Source organism: Phalaenopsis equestris, unplaced genomic scaffold (assembly GCF_001263595.1).
Source record: "Phalaenopsis equestris unplaced genomic scaffold, ASM126359v1 Scaffold000633, whole genome shotgun sequence".
In the NCBI taxonomy this organism is placed as follows: domain Eukaryota; kingdom Viridiplantae; phylum Streptophyta; class Magnoliopsida; order Asparagales; family Orchidaceae; genus Phalaenopsis; species Phalaenopsis equestris.
This window is the reverse complement of record NW_018165073.1, coordinates 13,757-33,794: the sequence shown is the minus strand read 5'-3', so window position 1 is coordinate 33,794 and position 20,038 is coordinate 13,757. Positions and strand designations below refer to the sequence as shown.

The following is a 20,038-nucleotide window of genomic DNA, read 5'->3' as shown; positions in this document are numbered from 1 at the left end:
GACCTAATGGATATTCTAAAAGTTAAGCTAATCATACTCTATTTGTAAAACACACTCAGGAAGGCGAAGTTGCTATAGATAGTATATGTGGATGATATGATTCTTTTGAGTGGTGTTGAAAAAAGATTCTGACTATTAAGGAAGTACTTACCATAAAGTTTGAAATAAAAAACCTAAGAATCATGAGATATTTTCTAGGTATGAAAGTAACAGGGTCTAAGAAAGACATCGTTATATCACAGAGGAAATGCGTCTTACATCTACTAAAAGAAATATGGATGATTGGGTGTAAGCCTTGTGATATTTCAATGGATCCAACCACAAATTAATGAGGGGTGAAGAAAGTGTCTGTGAATAAGAGAATATATCAAAGATTGGTAGGAAAACTCATCTACTTATCACATATGCGGTCAGATTTGCATATTATGTCAGTATTATGAGCAAACACATGAATAACCCAATTGAAGAGCATCATAATCGAGGTTTCTGAAGAAGACTTCTGGTTATGGATTAATCTTTGAGAAAATCAGAAAAAGAGGTGAAAATTTATATTGATGCTAGTTGGGTTGGGGAACTCATTGACAAAAGGTCGTCCACAGGTTACTGCTCTTATGTATGTGAAAATTTAGTGACATGGAAAAGTAAGAAGTAAACTTTTGTTTCTAGAAGCAATCCAGAATCAAAATTTAGGACACTTACCTTGGGAATCCGTGAAGGGATAAAGTTTATAAATTGTTAAAAGAACTAGGATGTCCTCAAATGGACCTATACAAATGTTTTGTGACAGTTAAACAACTATAAATATTGCTAAAAATTTTGCATCATGATAGAACCAAGCATATTGAAGTTGATAGATGCTTCAGCTCTTGAAAGGTTAATAGGGGAATTATACAACTAAGCTATAATTTGACACACCTTGATTGGTTTATTAAACAACTAAATCTCTTCATTTAAGCACCTTCTAAGAATTCAATACCTAGCTTGGTCTCTACAACATCTGCGACCCAGCTTGAAGGGAGTGTGGAAATATGAGAAGATCTTATGGAAGATTTGATTGGGACAAATTAGAAAATCCTTGATTAGTTTATTCCCATTATATTTTATGTTATTTTATTTTTATTTCAGAATGATTTCTTTTTTTAATTTAGGTTAGATATATTTAGTAATTTTGTAAATTTGAGAGATTATTTTCCCTATACTTGTGTAACCTATAAGTTAATAAGAGAATTTAGGGGAATTATTCCTCCCAAAACTTAATTTTCTGAATTAGCTTTTGCAAATCTCTGTATAACTTTCATGATTTTAAGTATACATTTATCCTTGTTTATATAATGAGAAAAGCATTTATCATTATTTTAGCAAAGGAAAACTTTGAGTGAGGTCATGTTCCTAAATCTGTTAAAGGTTTTCTTTTTATCAAGCGGGTAAGGATTTAAATATTGTTTTAAACTGAATTATAACAGTTTTTTCCCCAAATGCTAATCATGTTGTGTCAATATTATTTGTTCGTGTAGATTTGATTATGATCATCTAAATTGCATTATATTTCTCATTTAGTTATGACAATTTACAGGATGCTGTTGATTGTCCAGAGTGGATCGTACCATTTAATGTTTTCAAGTCACTGGCAGAGGAGGTTAGTTTATACTCTCATGGAATGCCCCTAAACTTACTTTTTGCATGCATTTTCTGAAGTAGTTGTATTGGCTTCCCTTCAAGACTAGAAGCAATCCTGCTATTGTAGAATTATTGTGTTTCCGCATTCTTCTTTTGTGATGAATTTAATTATAATGACAACTTTGTGATGAAACAATTTAGATTGCATGCACAGTTTTTCTGTTAAACTACCGCTATTCTCTGTTTCGGTTGTTAGATTTAGTAGTTTCCTGTTTGGTTTGAAGTCTTCTTTAATTTCTCAGCTAGAATGCTTCATTTTCTTCAACTAAAACATTAAAGTTTAATTTATCGGATTCTCTTCTGCCTTTCCTTGAGAGCCATGCATATTCAGTAAATTTTTTTTAACTTATTGATGACTTGTATCTTTATATAATTGTAGAATTTCCTGGCAAAATAATGTATAATGCATAATTGTTTGTTTCAAATAGCTCATCATAAGGTGAGGGTTCTGTGGAGCCTAATGCATAGCACATGGTGTATCTCATGCAATTATAAATTTAACCTAAAATATTAAAAATTATGAATAAAATGCTACTAAATATACATAAACATTTATTAAAGAAGACTAAATGTCTGTTTGGGGCAGCTGCAGGTTATTGATAATCTGCTGATAAACAATTGATAATCTGACTGTCTGTTTGGTTCGTGCGTTTGAAAAATAACTAATTTGCAACTGTTTCTTGATAAATGACCATTTTGCCCCTGTGCAGTAATGCTGTTTATAACAGAACTATTATAACAATATATTCGATACTTGAGAAACAAAAATCACTTTAGAACATTAGAAAAATAAGATACTTATCTCACTTAATAATGAATATCAAACGTACTAAGAAAAAGAAAAAAAAATATTAAAGTTACAATTAAAAATGTGATAATACTAATTTTTAAATCCGGACGACGTATGTCACGAGCTATATGATCCTTCAGGGATACCAATCCCATACTATTATATAATTTAATGTTTATATTTAATAAGTTTAAACATAATAATAATTTAAATATATAACAATTATAAATTATTTACAAATATATTTATAAGTAATACAATTATACGTAGTCATATTATATATGCTATATACATTACTTTAAATATAATTTTTTTAAATAAATATTATATAATGATATTTATTTAATATATAAATTATATATTAATCAAATTAATATACGTTTAATATAATATATAAGTATTTTATAAAGTTATATATTATTTATATAAGATTTTTTATAATAAGATATGCTATACATTATATATCATTTAATAGCCAACATATTTATAATATACAACATAATAATTTTTTTATAAATATGTAGAGATATTATTACAGTATAACTTTATTATTATACTATGATATATAATTATATAATAGATAATTTATGGTAAATATATTTATAAATTACTTGGTTAATGTTCATCATTAACATATAATATAGTATAATATTAATATAATAATAAGTATATGATTTATAACATATATAATAGATATAAAATAGTTATTATACGGTAGTAGTATCGGTGAAAACACGGTAGTATTGGCGGTAATATTGGCGAAAACAAGGTAGTATCGACGTGGTAGTAATGACACAGTGTTGTTACGGAAGTATCGCAGAAACAATGCTATTTGGTGGTAGTATTCGCGGTAGTATTGGTGATGTTATTTGGAAATGGGCGGTGTTATTTGCGGGGTCGCGAGCAGTGGGGTAAAACCCTTGCGATCGAACTCGGGCCGCGGGGTCGATCCTGCGGCCACGTTTATTAAGAAATCAAATATGCTGTTTCACGGAATGCAACTCGAACGCACGAATTAAACGGGACGGCGACGATATTGCCGCCGTTGTTAGCTGTCCCAAATAGGCCCTAAATTGAAAAATAAACTATCATGGTAATAAAATAACTAAATTTATAAAGAAAACTACCATGCTTGATGTTTTACATGTTGATGTTGCTCAAGTGCTTAATCACTCATGAATAACATTCTAAATTTTCGGCTTTGATTGTAAGTGTATATCACATGAAGACCATTTCACCATGTTGTTGACCTCATTTTTGGCGAGGTCTAGTTTTCTTCTTAGGATTTAGGGTCTAGTCTTAAGATTCTCCCTTTGACTATTTTAGAGTCTTAGTAATGAGACCCATCTCATTTTAGAAATCCAAACCATCTCATTGGGAGTTCCGTATGTGTGGTTCTTGACCTCTAACACTTAGGAGGTTAAAAATTAACATGAGGGAATTGGAAAGGATTCCCCATAGGACCATTAAGCCTTAAGATTGCCTTATTCACATTTTGCACCTTTGTGCGCACAAATTTCGCAATTCGGACAGTCGACCCGTTTAATTATCACAATTCACATCACTCACGCTTTTATATGTTTCATAATTAATCGAAACTAAAATTAATTTCCAAAACAATCTATCATGAACTCGAACTTTTAAGAAAATCAAATTTGACATTTTTTTTGACCTGATTGTCGACGAAGTTGCTCGAACAACCTCGGATGACGAAATGGGCCAAACGATGCATCTAGAACGCTGAAATTGCCTAGAAAGGACACCCATCTTGCTAAGGCATCGCGCACGAATAAATTGCACGAAAATTGACGCGCTTGAGTGAAATAAAAAAGAGAAAATACCTAATTAAAAAAAAAAAACTTACGCATCTGAGCCCTCGCCCCGCCAGTTCCTCTCACCCGCGACTCGCCTCTTCTTCCCAGTCGAGACCCAGGCGAAGCCCTAGGGCCGAATTCGCCCCAGCAGAGTTGCCAGAAATTATCAGCTGCTAAAATATTCTTTGAAAAATATAAAACATAGTTTTGATTTAATTTAATATATATATTTAGAAAAATAATATTTTAAATTTTAAAAAAAATGAGACGGGGTGGATCTCATTCATTTAATAGTTTAAGTAAACGAGCACAACATCGCAAGTAACACACCTTTCTCGAGGAATAGACATATTATTTGGTGGTGATGCTCGATTAAATAAACTAAGGAATTCGTGACATCCGTTTTGGTCTGCAAATATTTTATTTTGACCAACAAGTTCCCCTACATAATATCAAACATTAGATAGACTTTATATTACCCGGGTTCTTAAGGCTTCCTATAGCGGCAAACCCCTATACTTAGTTACTTCTTAAATGACTGAAGTCACTTAAAAGAATTCTCGATGATGGTCAGAGATATCTATCTTCATGAATTCAAAGTTTAGAGTTTTCAATGTTGGACTTAGAAAAGTCAAGTAGGAAAAGGATCAAATAGGAACATTTTTTTTGGAATCAAAGGAAAGAAAAGTAGGGGACGTCACGGATCCTGAGGAGAATCTCAGTGACTTCCTAAACTATCCTCATATTTGGCTTAAATTTTGAGAAAATGTAGTTTTATTCTTTAGGGCTTATATTTGTATGACACGGTTATATAAATGATCTGGAAGATAGGAGGATTTACGTCGTATCAAATGACGACCTCAGAGCCTAAAGCGAATTATGGATTATATTACAAAACATGACTGTGCAAAGACTTAAAAAGATAAGTTGAGAATTTATGTCGCGCTAGATAGACCAACTCGAATTCCTATGACTTGTTATTTAAACTAAGGAAAGGTTTAGCTGATGTAGACTTGTTTTACTGTTGTAAATCGTCATCCCCAACCTGCTACAGCTTCATCGTGCTGCCCACAAAGGCTTGTTTCATGCTCCATGTTGTAGTAGTTTATGGTTTAGTTTATTATGTCATGTTTTTTTTTAATTTCAATCACTATTAATCCAATTAATTAAAGGGCATGTGTTTAGGTTTTATAATGATCCATCCTAGGTAAATCGACTGTTGTTCTATATTTTAAAGGTTTTGCAATTAATTTAAATCATGTATAAACAAAATATGCTATAAGGAAATACAATAAAGGAAAGTAGTGTAAAGAACGGTAAAAAAAGTAGTAAAATGTGCGATAAAGAGAAACAGTAAAATGTGCAGTAAAAGGAGTTCTGTAAATAAAAAGGTACTGTGAATATAATATAAACATGTGTACCTGATGTGTCTGCTACTCCTGCAAATAGGGTTAGTGCCGCAGGTAAAAGTAAACAATTATCGCATGTAAGAGTGAACAAGTATCGCAGAAAATTTAACTAACAGGGAAAACATACACGTATATGTAAAAGTCTAATGACAAAACATCTCATGGAAAACTTGAAGAAAAACACAAGTGACTCACAAAATAAACTCGAAAAAAACTAGAAGGAAACACAGAGAAAACTCGAAAAAAATAATAAGTGAACTATAAAAGACCGAAGTGGACTTAAAGAATTCAGGTTTGGGGTGAGCTCAGATTTTAGCATTCCTGAAGGACTCCGAAGTCAACCATCGTTCATTCACGTGTATAAAAGCAGACATTCAACTGTAAATTTCTAACAAGACAATCTTATGAGGGCAATTCTTAGCCCAGTACAGGTAATTGTCAAGTGGATAATCAGGTTAGATTATTTAAAGTTTTTAGTTTGTCATGCATATAAGCAAAAATAGATTTATTTTACTTAGCACTCAAAAGTATTTATGTTGTAAAGAAAATATCTGTATCGTCATATTTGTATATTTTGTAAAATAAATTTTGTAATAGATTTATTTTTAGCTGTTGTGTTCATTTGGTTTGAGGGTTTGACTTTACTGTTTTTTGGTTATTTTGCTGACTCTCTACTTGAGATTAAATTTTTGCTCACATTTCTTGGACTGCCTTCATTGCTGTTCTCGGTAGTTGCTTTGAGTTGTTCTGGTAGCTGCCTTAAGGCAAACTTTAGTAGCTATTTTAGAGTAGGTTTGAGCTTCTTTGGATTGCTTTTCGTGGCTACCTTTAAGTTGTTTTTGTTGGCCTGCTTGGCTGCGGTTTTACACCTATCTGTTGGCCTGGTGCCTACAGTTTGGGGGAACATGGGGACTGTTTTGTGGCCTCTGGCTGCGGTTTTTGGAGTTTTTCGGGACTACTTTGGTAGTGCATATGACTGCAGTTTTAGGCCTTCTTGTTGTTCACTTAGGTTGCAGTTTTTAGAGTTTTTCGAGACTGTTTTGGTAGTGCATATGACTACAGTTTTTGGTCTTCTTGTAGCTTAGTTTGCGATTTTTAGAGTTTTTCGGGACTGTTTTGGTAGTGCATATGACTGCAGTTTTGTGCCTTGTAGCTTACTTAGGTTGCGGTTTTTGGAGTTTTTTGGGACTGTTTTGGTAGTGCATATAGCTGCAGTTGTGGGCCTGCTTGTAGCTCACTTGGGCTGAGGTTTTTGGAGTTTTTTCGGGACTGTTTTGGTAGTGCATGTGACTGCAGTTTGGGGCCTTCTTGTAGCTTACTTGGGCAGCAGTTTTTGGAGTTTTCTGGGCTGCTTTTTGCCTTGAATCGCTGCAGTTTTGGAACCCTTAACTGCATCTTTTTGGGGATATTCAAGGCTGTTTTGCTACTTGTATAACTGTTGTCTCTTGGGGTCATTTGCGGCTTGCTCGGGTTGCGGTTTTTTCGGAAGGTGTTTAAGTGCATTTTTATGGCTTCATATGAAAAGGTGTTTAAGTGCATTTTTATGCTTGGATTGCGGTTTTTTCGAATCACTTTGATAGCTGTAGCCAAGTTTCTTTCGCATATAAGCTGTAGCCAAGTTTTTTTTCGAAAATTGTGATTAGTCTTTATATCACCTAAACCCTATATATGAACCATCAGGCAATACTATAAGTTGGATGGTTCTTTTTGAGGTTTGAAGACCGTGATGATAAAGACATCCGGTGATAGATCAGAATAATATTGCATCCTACGACATCGAGACCCGATCCAGAGACCTGGTGAGAATGTAGGATGACAATATTATTCACCGACACTAGCTTAGTGAAGACCCTTGGGCTGCTGACAATCTTAGTCCGACAGTGAATTGAATTGTGGACGATTTATTTTATAAAATATACAAATATAACAAAAGAACATATATTTTCTTTACAATAAAAATAATTTAGATTGCTAAGTAAAATAAATCTATTTTTGTTTAGATGCATGACAAATCAAAAACTTTAAATAATCTAACATGATCATCCATTTGACAATTGCCTGTATTGGGCTAAGTATTGCCCTCCTAAGATTGTCTTGTTGGAAATTTCCAGTTGAAGGTCGAGTTTTATACACGTGGATGACCGATGGTTACCTTTGGAGTCATTCAGGAATGCTAAAATCTGAGCCCGCCCTGAACCTGAATTCTTAAAGTCCACTTCGGTCTTTTGTAGTTCACTTGTTATTTTCTTCTGAGATTTCTCCGTGTTTCCTTCCGGTTTTCTTCGAGTTTATTTTAGGAGTCACTTGCGTTTTTATTCGAGTTTTCCATGAGATCCTTTGCCATTAGACTCTTACATATACATGTATGTTTTTCCTGCTAACTAAATTTTCTGTGATACTTGTTCACTCTTACTTGCGACACTTGTTTACTTTTACTTGCGATACTAATCTCATTTGCAGGAGTAGCAGACACGCCAGGTACACATGTTTATATTATATTCACAGTACCTTTTTTTTACAACACTTCTTTTACTACACATTTTAGAGTTTCTCTTTACCGCACATTTTATTACTTTTCTTTACTGTTCTTTACACTGTTTTCTTTTAATACACTTACTTATAGCATATTTTGTTTATATATGCTTTAAATTAATTGTACTAATTTCAAGATAGAGAACAATAGTCAGTTTACAAAGGATGAATCACTATAAAACCTAAACACATACCTTTTAATTAATTGGATTAATAGTGATTGAAATTAAAAAACATAAGAAATAAAACACTAAACCTGAAACTACTATGATATGGAGAATGGAACAAGTTTTTGTGGGCAGCACGACAAAATCGTAGCGGGCGGGGGATGACGATCTACAACAACAAAACAAATTTACATCAGCTAAACTTTTCCTTACTTTAAATAACAAGCCATAGGACTTCGAGGTGGTCTGCCTAGCGCGACGTAAATCCTCACCTTAACTTTTAGGCCCTTGCACAACTATGTTGTGTAATCTAAGCTCTAATTCGCTTTAGGCTTTGAGGTCGTCGTCCAATAAGACATAAATCCTCCAATCTTTCAGGCCATTTGTATGACTGTGTTATACAAATATAAGCCTTAAATAATAAAACTGATAGAATGAAACATCAAATAATATCTTCTCAAAATTGAAGCCAAACAATATGATAGTTTGGGAAGTCATCGAAGTTATCCTCAGGATCCATGACATCCCCTACTTTTCTTTCCTTTGATTCCAGAAATAAATGTTTCCATTTGGTTTTTTTCCCACTTGATTTTTCTATGTCCAACCTTGAAAACCCTAAACTTTGAATTCATGAAGATATATACCTCTGATTATCATCGAGAGTTCTCTAAGTCATTTGAGAGGTAATTAACTATAGGGGCTTGCCGCTATAGAGAGTTTTGAGAACCCAGATAATATAAATCCTATTTAATTTTTAATATTAGGAAGGGAAACTTGTCGGTCAAAATAAAGTTTGCAGGTCAAAACGAATGTCATGAATTTATTAGTTTATTTAATCGAGCCTCACCATCAAGTAATGTGTCTATTCCTCGGGACAAGTGTGTTACTTGCGGTGTTGTGCTTGTTTACTTAAACTAGTAAATGAATGAGATCCATCAAATCTTATTTTTTAAAAAAAATTAAAATATTTTTTTCAAAGAATATTTTAACCGCTGACACATGCTAGTTTATTTTAAATCTTTTGCTCAAAGTAATTTTTAAGGCCGCGCTTTAGTTGTAAATATAACCTAATGAACAAAATAAAGGTAAACACTAGAAGTTAGACATTTTATGGTGGGAAAAAATCTCATTCTAATTAAAATCTAGAAGATAAAATTTTAAGATTATCATTGCTTTTCATGCATAATTGTCACGACAGACCTGAAGCTTGAAAGTAATTAAAACGGGAACCGACAATCGGATGATGAAATTAAATTTTTTATTATTTTATTTCTATCACTAAGAGTTTAATATTTAAATATTAATTAAAAGAGTTACTAAAAAAATAATATAAATTATAAGTAACAATTTTTCCTCTCTTGTTGTTGATTTTACCTTTTGTACACTTTCCTCATTTGTATTTATTTTATTCAAAGGTTTAAAATTTGAAAAATATTGAAACAATATAATGAGCTAAACAATCATTAAAATAATATAATGAGTTATCTAAAGATAACACAATAAAACAATCACACTTCTAAACTACAAAACTTAAAGAAAAGAAGACAAAATGTATGTTGGTCCTTCATATTTCACTATAAAAAATATTATAATAATCTAATGTATGTGTCTCTGATATTTATTGTATAGAAGGTATCCTAACCACAATGATAGGCAGAACATGATCTTAAATTTAGACACGTCAATATTCTCTGTCACAACACAAGGACAAGGCTCAATACAAGGTTTAATAATAATGATTGATCCTCAACAGTCAGTTCATCTCAAGAACCCTAATTACTCTAAATGATAATTTTCAACAAATAGGCGATTGGATGCACTAATATTAGTACATCTTTAAAATAATTTTGATATTTATGAGGTTATCAATGAGTAAAAAAATAGCTGTAGTTGTAATATGACTTGCGATCATGTTGTAATATGAATTATTGTGATCTGTCATATTGATAAGATTAAGAACTATTATCATGTTTGGTATCTTGAGTCATTTGCACGATAAGATTTTTGATTCTTTGATTACTTCAGCCAGCACTTCTAGGCATTAATTAGTTTATTGATCATAAGGTATATTTTTTGTTATATCAGTAAGGCCTATACTGACGAGGTGTATACTTTTTACTCTATTTTTTTCATGTGCATAATAATGTTTCAAACTTCTACTCTTATGATATTAAAGACACATTTCAATAAATTCCTCTGGGTAGTTCTAAAGTGATTAGAGCTTCGCACCTCTATAGACAAGTTCATATGCTTCTGATATATGTCGCAGGCATAATCTATTAATTTCTTTTCTGTAAAGTTTACATGGTAATAGAAGTTATATTAAATTAAGAGTTTGGTTACCATTAGGTTTAGTTAGTTTTTTTTTTTTTTTGGAATATAGTGTTTGCGTACTATGGATAAGAAGGTAAATATAACATGTCTCTCTTTAAAGTTGTCTTCAGAGTGGATTTCTATATAAATGTCTTAGGAAATATTTTGTACAGAAATTGGGAGAAGTTAGGGACCTGAGTATGCATGAGGAAGGGAAAAGAGGAGGGAGAGATGGAGAGAGAGAGAGAGAGAGAGAGAGAGAGAGAGAGAGAGAGTTGATGTTTTCCTAAATTTGGTCCCGTCTCTTTCTTTTTTTATGGTTGGCTTCTGAGAGGATTTATATATAGATGTTTCTTAGGTAATATTTTGTACCGAAGATGGAGAGCGAGAGAGGGAGGGGGAGGAGGAGCGGGCGTGGGAGTGTCAGTGCGAGAGAGCGAGAAAGAGAGAGAGAGATTGGTTTATGAAATAAAATAAGATGTTGAAGAGAGATAGTCACATGGTTAGATAGAGGTCAAAGGAGAGAGAAATAGAGGAAGGAATCTTTGTAAATGCAATTCATTTATAATCAATTTTTTTAAGTTGTTCCATTCAACTTCTTCTTGCAGAAATTGGTTTTATAAATTTAAATCGAAGTTAATTTAAACTTAAATTTAGATAAGTACTAAAATTTTTAGTTCTAATAATTAAGTACAATAAAACTGAAATAAAATTCTTAAATTAATTAAAATAATTGAGCAATATATAATGTTATATGCTATAGAAGTATGATATGCAATTTTATTAAGTGCAATAGTGTTTGTTATTTGGCAATATTGCTATGTTTTATGTATCTTTCAGTTATTTTATTAATGTACAATAATGAAAATTTATGGATTGAATATTTAAATTTAAGTGTTTGGTTAAAAATGATAAATGCTTCAGGAGTTTTGTGCTATAAGATAATATTATAAAATAAAAAATAAGTTTTATAAAGTTATAATTAGTCTTGCTCATATTTATCAATAGCACAAAATAACATGCATTATGAATTCTTGCATCGTGTGGCGCACTCTCCACACTATTTGCTTGGCATGACTTAATGGGTTGAAAATGACATGCTCTATTTGTGTCATGCATGCATAGCAATGCATGGTGCAAATCTCCCATAGTGTGCTCTATGTTAATTTTTAGAATTTAAGGTCTAAAATAATATTTAAATATATTAATTAGTTTTATTTTATTCCAAATAAAATATACTAGGGTATATATGTGGTATTGAACTCTTCCCCAACTCCAAGCCTTTGTGCCATCTTCCACTTTGGTCTCATCTTCTTGTTTTTAGCATCTCCGAGTTCAAGTATACATTGTTGTCGCATAACACCTTGAGCAAGCCATTCATCTCTTGCATCTTCCACTTTTTCGTAGGTCGCATCTATCTGTCTCCATTCATCTTCTTCATTCCGGCCCTTATAGATTGCAACCCTCGTTATTGCCATGCATGTCTGATAATGATCACCTTTGGACGTCACTCCAACAAATCTTGCCCATCATCTTTCGATGTTATGTTATGATGCACAAACATTTTATTTAAAAGGAGCCATGCAGTGTCAGACACATGTCGGACACGGCATAAAATCATTCAATTTAAACAATATTTAAAAAAGAGGGCACACACACAGGACGCGCAAGGCAAATGTGTCCCAAATTAATGAATTAAAATTTTCTAAAAATTTCTTTTATGACTATAATTAAAAAAATATATTTTTATGTAAAATTTAAGGATACATATCAATCAATATTGATATATTTACATATCTAACACCTAAATTTCAATTTGTACTTTATGGTGCCTTACATATATATGAAAATATCTATTTCACTTTTTAAATTTTAAAATAATGTTATATTAGATGTGATATGAAAGATTTATGTGGCATAAAAGAAAAATCAAAATTTAGGTGTTAGATATGTAAATACATAAGAATTCGGTGCCAAAGAAGCTAATGTTCACTTTATTTTTTCTGATGAATAATTTATTAAGAAGACTTAAATATTGATATAATACAAAATAATATATGCTTGTTTTTATACATTTTGGTTATTTTTAAGTACAATTTAATTTATTTTTAAGATAAAAAATAAAATATATAAAACTTATATCAACTAAAAATAGGAAACAAAAGAAGACTTAAATATTGGTGTGCCCAATGCATGTCCGTGTCGTATATTTTCAATAATAGACATGTCCTGTATTTGTGTCGTGTGGTATCTGTGTCCCTGTGTCCGTATCTGTGTAACATAGATGTGCATTGCTAGACTTCACCCATTTCATAAGTGAATCTTCTTTCTTGACTCTCACAGTCACTCGGTTTTAATTTTTGGTTTGTTAAGAGTTAAGATGTTCATGCCGATATTTGCATATAAAAAAAGATCATTACTCATTCATCTCATGATTTGAATTATTGCATGGAAGAAGAATGTCATCAATGATTTTTAATTATTATTTTAATCATATGAAAGTATTAAAATACTTTTTAATATTTGTAAAGTGAATTTACGTAATCATTATGTGTAAACCTTAATGTTAACTTATTTCTTGAGGTTTGGTGTTATCTATATTATTGTAAATTGCAAATTTGGATTGTAATATATTACATATCTACCTTATTACAAGCACTAGAAGAAATAATATTATAGTTAATTCAATCTACAAAAAAGATCTGAGGTGCAAATATATAATCTTGACAAAAGAGGGTGGTAACAATTTTGCGAGTTGCATTTTTTTGTGGTGAAATGATACAAAGAGAATTACTCGTCACAAGTAATTCATGGGGATTTTAAAGACACTAAAACTTGTATTAACTACACAGCTAATAAAAAATGCAATTAAGCAGTCTTTGAAGTAGTTGAAAGACCAAATTAATGAAATACTACGCTGTAGTATTGATGAAAATGATGATTTTAATCTGATAGATGATGAAATTTTATGTGATGCATTATTGAAAAGATCCTATACATTAAAATCTAATACCTTTGGTCAAATTATAACCATTTCTATGCTTGATGATCCGAAAGCTAAATGATTATTGGATACCTTTTTTAACCCCAAATTCTGTTGAGATGATTGAGCAACAAAAAGATCTGCCACTGAAAAGATGGGTACTATAGAAAGAACAATTTATGTATGTTATCATTGGATTTATGATACTGATATTCCCTTAGTTGAATATGATAGCATTCTGACAGTTGTAAATGTATTTGGATAATTTGTTTCTGGTATGAAATCACCTAGCTATCATAAGATGTGGGTTCCATGCTTGAAGGAGGTACGATCATACATTTGTTGCAATACCATAAAGAATAGTCTTAAATATGGCTGTTCCATTTATGATTTTTGGTTGGACATCCTGTTATGAAAAAAAGTTTGGTTTACTTTTTGGTGCATGTTTGAGAGGAACAATCTTTATTATCATTTAATGCCAGATTTTATTCAAAGCATTTGGTGAAATTTTTTTGAATTTGTTAAGAAGCTTATAAAGGAGATTATGCCATATTTTGTCATTCATTTGGTCACTGAAAATGCATCTAAGAATATTTTTTGTAGCTTTGTGATTCTATACATACTTTCATTTAGTTTTAGTTATGTATATTTTCACGTAGGTTCATTATTTATTGTTGAATGATTTGTGATATTATTGTAGGAAAGTTATTTATGGATTGGTATTCACTTATATTGGATTTCCTGCAATGCTTCTTCTTTTGATTTAATCAAAGATTTTCTTAAAATTCCAAGAGTTAGGTGATACTTTGAGATGATGATGGTAGTTTGTAGTTTTCTTTCTTTGATTCTCCAACCATTTGATTTAATGAGATGCGTAAAAAGACCACTTGTCAAGAATGTCAAGATTCAATTTGATTCAGGCTTCTTGACAATGCATCATGCTCTTCGGCAACAATTGCATTTAAAGAAAATGTTTTTATTTGGGGAATTTATGTTAGATTCTTATGCGATGGAGTCTGAGTTAAAAAAAGCTTAACAAACTATTTTGATGTAATTTGCTTGGAATGATACAATATATATGCTTAAGCTTGGTGGTTTTCAGATTAATTAATAGAGAAAAAAGAATCTTCCGATAGTTTTTACATATAAAGCGATGAATAGTGTCAAAGAAATAATTGTTGTAAGTATTACTAGCAGAATTAAAAACGAGTAAATTTTGGACATTATTGTTAGAAAATGAGAAAAAGAGATGGGCATATTGATGGGCATATTATTACTCATAAGAATAGATCTAATAAAACACAAATTGATTATTTTCTTATGAGAAAAAAGATCGTCGAGAATGTAAAGTTTGTTAGGTCATTCAATGTGAAAATTTAAGTACTTAACATCGATTATTAGTTCTTTATTTTAAGAAGATGAGTTACAAAATAAAGAATACACTGAAATATTGTCATCGAATCAAATGAGGGCACCTAAAAGACATAAAATTATTTTTACGAGTAAACTTCAAGATTTCAAAATTTAGGATGGTCATGATGAAGCTGATTCTGTGGGATAAACTAGCACTATTAAACAACTGACAAAAGATGTACTTGGAGAATCAAAAGTAAAAGTCTTAATAAATAAAAATAGTTGGTGGTGGATTAATAATGTGTAAGAAAAGTTAAAAAATAAGAAGTGTTATAAAAATTGGGTTAAATATAGAAACATAGAGAATGGAGAGAAATATAAGGTGGTTTGTAGGGATTCTAAGAGAATAATTTGTGATGCTAAGAATTCTACTTTTAGTAATCTTTATAGTATATTAGATACTAAAGAGGGTAAAAAAATATATGTATAAACTAGCCAAACAAAGAGAAAAGAGAAGTAAATATTTAATTCAAGTAAAGTGTTTTAAAGCTGAAAATCAAAAAGTACTTTTTTTAGGGAAAAATATTCAACATAGGTGGGTGAGCTATTTTGATAAATCTTTCAATGAATTTTTTGAAATATTATCGACCTTAGTGATCTTAATATCATTAATAATAATAAAACCTTTTTTATTTTTACCCTTGCATTTGTAGAATAATTTGTGATGCTAAGAATTCTACTTTTAGTAATCTTTATAGTATATTAGATACTAAAGAGGGTAAAAAAATATATGTATAAACTAGCCAAACAAAGAGAAAAGAGAAGTAAATATTTAATTCAAGTAAAGTGTTTTAAAGCTGAAAATCAAAAAGTACTTTTTTTAGGGAAAAATATTCAACATAGGTGGGTGAGCTATTTTGATAAATCTTTCAATGAATTTTTTGAAATATTATCGACCTTAGTGATCTTAATATCATTAATAATAATAAAACCTTTTTTATTTTTACCCTTGCATTTGTAGAAAGGAAGTTGAGGAGGTTTTAAAAAAACTGATAGAGGAAAATTATTAGACTTTGTGTGAAAATATTTAAGAGATTTGAGAGCTTTTTACTTATAAATTCTTTAACAGTATTTTAAAAACTAACAAAATGATTGAAGAGTGGAGAAAGAATATTTTGGTCACAATTTTTAAGAATAAAGGGGATGCATATGAGTTCAAATTATAAAAAAATTTCGAGGAATAAGTTAATGTGTTAAATTCATGTGAGGGTAATTGAACATACGTTAGGACGTGATGAAAAGATTTTCAATTTGGATTTATGCCAGACAAGTCTACCATGGAAGCTATACATTTTGTTACGATCTAGCCCGTGGCTTGAAATTAACCAAGAAGGTGACAGACGGTTGGACGGCTGAAACTATAATTAAAATAAATTAAGACAATATATTTAAAATTACATCATTACTGGTTGTTCGCGCCTTCTATAATCATTTTTTGTTTCTATCGCTCATCTTTTAATTACTTAAAATTTACTTGAAAATTTAGTTTAAAAATAACAATGAGCTAAAAAAACAAGTGAATACTCATCCCCTTCAATTACAATGATATAATGAAAAAAGAAAAGAAAATATGCATGCTAGTTAAGTTTTTTAATAAATCAATATAAATATTTGATGTCATTCAAAGAGTCTTACTATATTAATAGCATATCAATATCATTTCAAATTTATACAATAGTTATTGAAGCACCGTCTAAAAGTTCGTATCAATTAATGTACTTCAATATTAATGTCCATTTCCATACAGGTGCATGAGTATTTAAGTATTTCCCCACTAGTATCATCAAAGGGTGACTCCATCACGGTCAGTCACGCACATACAAGCATTCTATCAAAATCATTATTTATTAAAAATATATTTCATTTCAACTTGTGTATCAAACAATTTACTTATAAATCATTTAAATAATGTTGTGCACACATCATTCATACAATATGAAAAAAATTTCACTAGAATTCAAAATCATGAGTTTACAGTAATTTCAGTATAATTAATGATAGCACCAATAAATTCATTTGATCTAGAAGAAACAAAATATCACCATAGTACAAGAACATGAGTACTCACTTCTATGTAGTTTAATTTGTGTTGACGCCGACTCTTCTAAAATTGAAAGCTAACATAAACATGATATTCATATTACTAAAATTAATTTATTTACCAAGTTTCAAAGTTAATAATTTATAATGTTTTCATTATTGTACTTTATGCAATCCCACTTAAATTTTTATTTTATATATGTGTGTGTGTGTGCGCGCGCGCGTTATTATTATTATTAAATCAATGACACAAATATTAACTGTCCTCGGGTCGAACCCTAACCACACGAAGATTTCGTCTTCCTCCCCTCAATGACAATCTGATCGTACTAGAGTTGGTTATTGCCCCTTTCTGCACGAGCTCAACTCTTCTTTCTCTTCTACGACGCTTCTTCCTCTCTTATTTTTTGCTGGTTGGTCGAAACCCTTACCTGCAAATGTACAACTCTTTCCTCTACTCTCAGCTCCGTACTGTTTGAGGAGTCGACACCATCCTCTCCATTGTTCAACCCAAACGCCGATACTTCATCTGGCCTCCTCGTCCCCGGTATTCTCCTGCATTGTACTCCTCTCCTTACACGCCATTCGACTCCCAGGTAAGTCTCTAGGATTGCTTCTACCTCCCGATCTCCCTCCGTCTCACGTCAATTTATAGACGAACTTACCTCCTTGGCATCTCGATCCTTCCACTTTATCTCTCATTTTTTCAGCTAACCGACTCCTCGCTTCATCTTTTCTCTTCTTCATTTCCTTTCCCGACTCTCAATTTCTTCTAACCCTTAGTATTTGAAATGGGGATTTACACATTTATTGAGCGGTTTGATGGAGAAACACAGAGAGAATAAGTAGGATATACATATGATTTTTGTTGATTTAGATTCAAGTCATTAAATATTTGTATACTATAGCTGATACTTGTCTTCGAATAGGAGGATTGACCAAGTATTTTCCTATGTCAATTGGATTACATCAGGGATAGACTTTAAGCTTCTATCCTTTTGCTTCAGTTATGGATGCTCTTACTAAAGATTTACAAGAGGATGTACCTTGGTGTATGCTCTTCACCGATGATATCCTTTTTGTGGATAAGTATAGAGAAATAGTTCAGGAAAAACTTGAATTATGGAGATCTACGTTGGAGTATAAAGGCCTTCGTTTGGGTAGATCTAAATTTGAATACATGGAATGCAATTTAGTTGTAGTAGCTTTTGTGGTAGAGTTGAAACTATGAGTGATCAAATCATTAAAAGGTGTGAACGTTTTAGATATCTCGGGTATATTGTTCAAAGTGATAAGTGATTGGTGATATAGATGGGGATGTGATTAGTAGAATTCAAGTTGGTTGGTTGAAGTGGAGGAATGCATCGGGCCTATTGTGTGATAGAAAGTACCACTTGGACTTGAAGGAAAATTTTATAAGATGGCGGTAAGACCACTGAATATAAAAATAGTGATGCTGTTGAAGAATATTATGATTCAGGAGATCATGTGGATGAAGTTAATGAGATTTTCTTACAAAGATAATGATGTTTTTTCAGATGACTAGTTTAAAGTGTCATAGAGTATTAGATTTACAAAAAGAAAAAAAAAATTATGTGTACGAGGTAATGAATACTTAAATTTATGTATTACTTTTTATTGTTTTTATCATCATAATTGATTATCTTTTAATTTAATAGCATTTTATATTTATTTACATTTTAATCTCAATTTTTTCAATATTTTGCGCTATGTTTAAAAGAGCTCGCGTTGTCCCATACACTATGCGCTACTGCTTTGCAAAAAATTTTGTGCTGCGGTGTGCTATTCACCATTAACCTGCATGTATTAGCTAAATTGTATGGTTCTTAGTGTTGGATAATGAAGAAGTTATTAATGGATGTGCTGAGCATATTAGGATTCATAGAATTAACTGATGTTGAAGATACGATGGTTGAACACTTGATTTCTATATGTAAAATGAATAAATGTTTAAAAAGACGGGTAGCTAAAATTAATATAAAAAACATGGGTAAAATGAGTCAAAAAAATTAACTTCGATAGAAGGTGCTCAAAATTTTCACAAATTTGATTGAACATCTCATGCATTCATGTATCACTCAAATTGTATTTAACAGAGAATCTGTTTTCATATATCTAATTCTAAATAATTTAGATAAGGCTAATGATGTTAATGATGATGAGGTTAACCAAATAACATTTTCATTCCAGAAATACAAATGTTAATGATTATCTATTTCTGTTGTGCTGTTTTGTAGTATGATCTCAAGCTCGTGTCTGTAAAGAATTCACATTCTTTTGTCGACGAGTTTCTGAAAATGCCCGAGTTTACCGAGCTAATGAGGCGGCTTGGCGCCTTGGGTGATGGTAACCAGGATCGAAGTGAGCCATCCTTCCCCTTCTCTCATAATTTGTATATCCGATGGAACCGTTCCTACATAAACTTGCTAATTTGCAGGTACATTGTCACAGGATGAATGGGATGCCGCGTACCTCTATTTAACTTTTGTATTGCAAAAGGTATGTGGTTTTGACTGAATAGCTCTCTTTCTTGCTGCTTTCCAGATAGCAGTGTAAATGAGAAGAATACAAGAAAGGCCAGACTTAGCTCTTGTTCGGCTCGTTTATATTTCGAGCTCAAAAAGAATGTTCGTGCTCGGCTCGTTTGCTTAGCGAGCCGAACACGAGCTGTTCACAAACAAAAAGTCGTTTTGGCAACCCTAATCACGTAACTATAAAATATTAAGGGTTGGGGCAAGATTTAAAAATTATTATTTATATTAAAACATCATTTGAATCTACTTTAATATTTTTTATTCTATTTTCTTTATTAATACTTTTAATTGATTATAAATCTTTGTAGTCTTGTAGTCAATTAAATTTTTTAAACATCAATATAT

General features: G+C 31.4%; 1 protein-coding gene across 1 annotated transcript in view; it reads left to right on the top strand.

Annotated features, from left to right (window-relative positions):
* LOC110030031 (mRNA cap guanine-N7 methyltransferase 1) overlaps nt 1-20,038 on the top strand; it is a 41,080-nt gene that overhangs the window by 20,465 nt on the left and 577 nt on the right. Inside the window, exons 7-9 of the mRNA XM_020732568.1 lie at nt 1,574-1,636; nt 19,397-19,520; nt 19,597-19,658. Of these exons, the coding sequence (XP_020588227.1) occupies nt 1,574-1,636; nt 19,397-19,520; nt 19,597-19,658 (249 nt within the window). The remainder of the gene's footprint in view (nt 1-1,573; nt 1,637-19,396; nt 19,521-19,596; nt 19,659-20,038) is intronic.